Source organism: Eimeria maxima, genomic scaffold (assembly GCF_000499605.1).
Source record: "Eimeria maxima Weybridge genomic scaffold, Emw_scaff2164, whole genome shotgun sequence".
Lineage (NCBI taxonomy): Eukaryota > Apicomplexa > Conoidasida > Eucoccidiorida > Eimeriidae > Eimeria > Eimeria maxima.
In genome coordinates, this window is record NW_013565034.1 from 1 (window position 1) to 3,523 (window position 3,523).

General features: G+C 26.9%; 1 protein-coding gene across 1 annotated transcript; it reads left to right on the plus strand.

Moving 5' to 3' along the window:
* Window positions 1-272: 272 nt before the first annotated feature.
* On the plus strand, window positions 273-1,005 carry EMWEY_00057530 (hypothetical protein; the record flags this gene model as incomplete). Its single annotated transcript, XM_013480653.1, has 2 exons — window positions 273-582; window positions 989-1,005. The coding sequence occupies 2 exons, from the start codon at window positions 273-275 to the stop codon at window positions 1,003-1,005; spliced, it is 327 nt and encodes a 108-aa protein (XP_013336107.1).
* Between the last annotated feature and the right edge of the window lie 2,518 nt (window positions 1,006-3,523).

Consider the following 3,523-nt stretch of genomic DNA (forward strand, 5'->3'; position numbering starts at 1 on the left):
TTAAAAAAAAAAAAAAAAAAAAAAAAAAAAAAAAAAAAAAAGAAGAAAAAATATTATTTATTGGTGGTGCTATTGCTAATTTTACGTCTGTTTATGATACATTTAAGGGAATAAATAAGGCAATAAAAGAATATTCTTATTTATTAATAAAAAATAATATAAATATATATATAAGAAGAGGAGGACCTAATTATATACAAGGTATACAATTAATACAATATACAGCTAATAAATATAAATTAAATATTTACTTTTATGGTCCTGATACATATATGACGGCTATTATACCTATAGCATTAAAAAACTTTAAGAAAGAAGGACAGGAGGAAGAGGAAGGGGAGGAGGAGGAGGAGGAGAAGGAGGGAGGAGAAAGGGGGAGCAGCAGCAGCAGCAGCAGCAGCAGCAAGAAGAAGAAGAAGAAGAGGAATATTCTATGGGGAGGAGATAAGGAGTATAGGGAACCAGAAGAAGAAGAAGAAGAAGAAGAAGATGATGATGATGATGATGATGATATACTTATTAATAATAATTATTATAGCAACAGCAGCAGCAGCAGCAGCAGCAGCAGCAGCAGCAGTAGCAGTAGGTGTATAGATAAGGAAATAGATATAAATAATATAAAAAGTACACCTTATTATGAATATTGTATTAAACCTTTTGATCTAAGATATACACATCAGCAACAATTACAACAATTATTACATAATAATAATAATAACAGCAGCAGCAGCAGCAGCAGCAGCAGCAGCAGCAGCAGCAGCAGTAGTAGTAGTAATAATGTACCAACAACCAATACAACAAATAGTACTAATGATACAACAACAACAAACAGTACAACAGACCCAACAACAACACCAGCAGCAGCAGCAGCAGCAGCAGCAACAAACAACAACAGCAGCAGCAACAGCAGCAGCAGCAACAGCAGCAGCAGCAGCAGCAATATAGATTGGGGAAGAATATATGATGAATATGAATGTTTATTGAATAGGAATAGTAAATGTATAGTATGGGGATATAAGGAGAAAGTTATACAAGAAATGCTAGATTATGATTATATTATTAATAAAGAATTACCTAGTATAGGGGCAATAATACATAATATAAATATAAATAATAATAATATAAATAATAATATAAATATAAATAATATAAATATAAATAATAATATAAATAAAAAAATAAATAAAAAAAAAGAAGAAATAAAAAAAGAAATAAAAAATAAATATAAATATATTAATTTTTTTTATGGTAATAAGGAGATATTTATTCCTTTATGTTATTCAATTAAGCATGCATTATTTATTTGTTTATTTAATTATAATTATTATAATCCTTTTTATTATAATTATAATTTATATGATGAATTATATATAGATAATTATTTATATAATTATATAAATAATTATTATATAAATATAAATAATATACAATATAATATAGATAATATAAATAATATAGATATAGATATAAATAAGGAAATAAATAAGGAAAAAAAAAAAGAAGAAAAAAATAATAATAATAATAATAATATATTAATTAATAAGAATAAAGTATATAATAATATAATATTATTAAATTTTGCATCTATGCGGTCTGCTGCTGCTGTATGCATGCATGCATGCAAATATGATTGTATAAAATGTATACATATATTAGCTGAGGGTATACCAGAGAGAGCAGCACGTAATATAGCAGCAGCAGCAGCAGCAGCAACAGCAGCAAGAGCAGCAAAAGCAGCAAAATATGCAATATTATCCTTAGAGAGAGAAAAAAAAGGTGAATATATAAAAGAAGAAGAGAAGGAAGCAGCAGCAGCAGCAGCAGCAGCAAAAATAAATGATTTATGTATATTAGGTCCTAGTAGTATAGGAGGAATAAGAGGAGGATGTATAAGATTAGGTAATACAGGAGGATTAATAGAGAATATTATTAATAATAATTTATATAATAAAGGAATAATAGGGGTAATAACTAGATCAGGAGGAATGCTTAATGAATTAAATAATATAATAAATAAATATATAAATATAAATAATAATAATAAAAAAGAGACAAATATTGTCTCCTCCCCTATATGCGAATGTATAGCTATAGGAGGAGACACTTATCCTTGTTCCTCCTTATTATACCATCTATGTAGGTATAATAAGGATCCTTATATAAGGATAATAATAATAATAGGGGAGGTAGGAGGAGAAGAAGAATATAATATAATAAATAATATAAATAATAATAAATTAATAATAAATAAACCTATTATTGCTTGGGTAATTGGTGGATCTGCTTCTTATCTACAAAAGGAGACACTTGTCTCCTTTGGTCATGCAGGAGCAGCAGCTGTATCCTCTATACATAATAAACAATCAGCAGCAGCAAAGAATGCTGCTCTTGCTGCTGCAGGTATAATTGTCCCTTCTTCCTTTAATACATTAGGAGACACAATAAGAAAAGTATATAACAAGGTAATAAAAAAAATCAGCAGCAACAGCAGCAGCAGCAGCAGCAGCAGCAGCAGCAGCAGCAGGAGCAGGAGGATAAGTATGAGTATGAGGGGACTGTCTCCTCCTCTTATACCATTAGATTATATACATGCAAGGGAATTAGGACTAATAAGGAAGAAGACATCATTTATAAGTACAATAACAGAGGAAAGAGGAGAAGATTTATTATATAATGGATATAGTATAGAGGAGATAATAAATAAGGATATAGGTATAGGGGGATTAATATGTCTCTTATGGTTTAGGAGACAATTGTCTCCTTATTGTTATAAATACATAGAAATAATCCTTATAATAGCAGCAGATCATGGTCCCTGTGTATGCGGTACATTTAATAGTATAATTGCATGCAGAGCAGGAAAAGATCTTATTAACTGTATTATTACGGGGCTTTGTTGTATAGGAGATAGATATGGTGGTGCATGCGATGCAGCAGCAAGAGATTTTTTATTTAATTATAATAAAGGTATTAGTGCACAAGAATATATAAATAAAAAAAAAAAAAAAATAAATATATAATGGGTATAGGGCATAGAATAAAAAATAAATATAATAATATAGATAAAAGAATAAATATTATCAAGAATTATTGCTATAAATATTTCCCTAATAATAATATACTTAATTATGCATTAAGTATTGAGGAATTATTAATAAAAAAAAAAGATAATTTAATACTAAATATTGATGGTATAATTGGTGTATCTTTTTGTGATTTTCTTCTATCTACTGGTTATTTTAATAAAAAAGAAGCATATAATTATATATTTAATTATAATTGTATTAATTCCTTATTTATATTAGCAAGAATTATTGGTATTATTGCTCATTATATAGATCAACAAACTATACAACAAGGATTATATAGGCATGATCCTCTAGATGTTGCTTATCTTACTAATGTTATACATAATCATATTATTAATAACAATAATAATAATTATAATAATAATAATAATAATAATAATAATATTAATATTAATAATTTAATTAATAATAATTTAATTAATAATAATAATAAT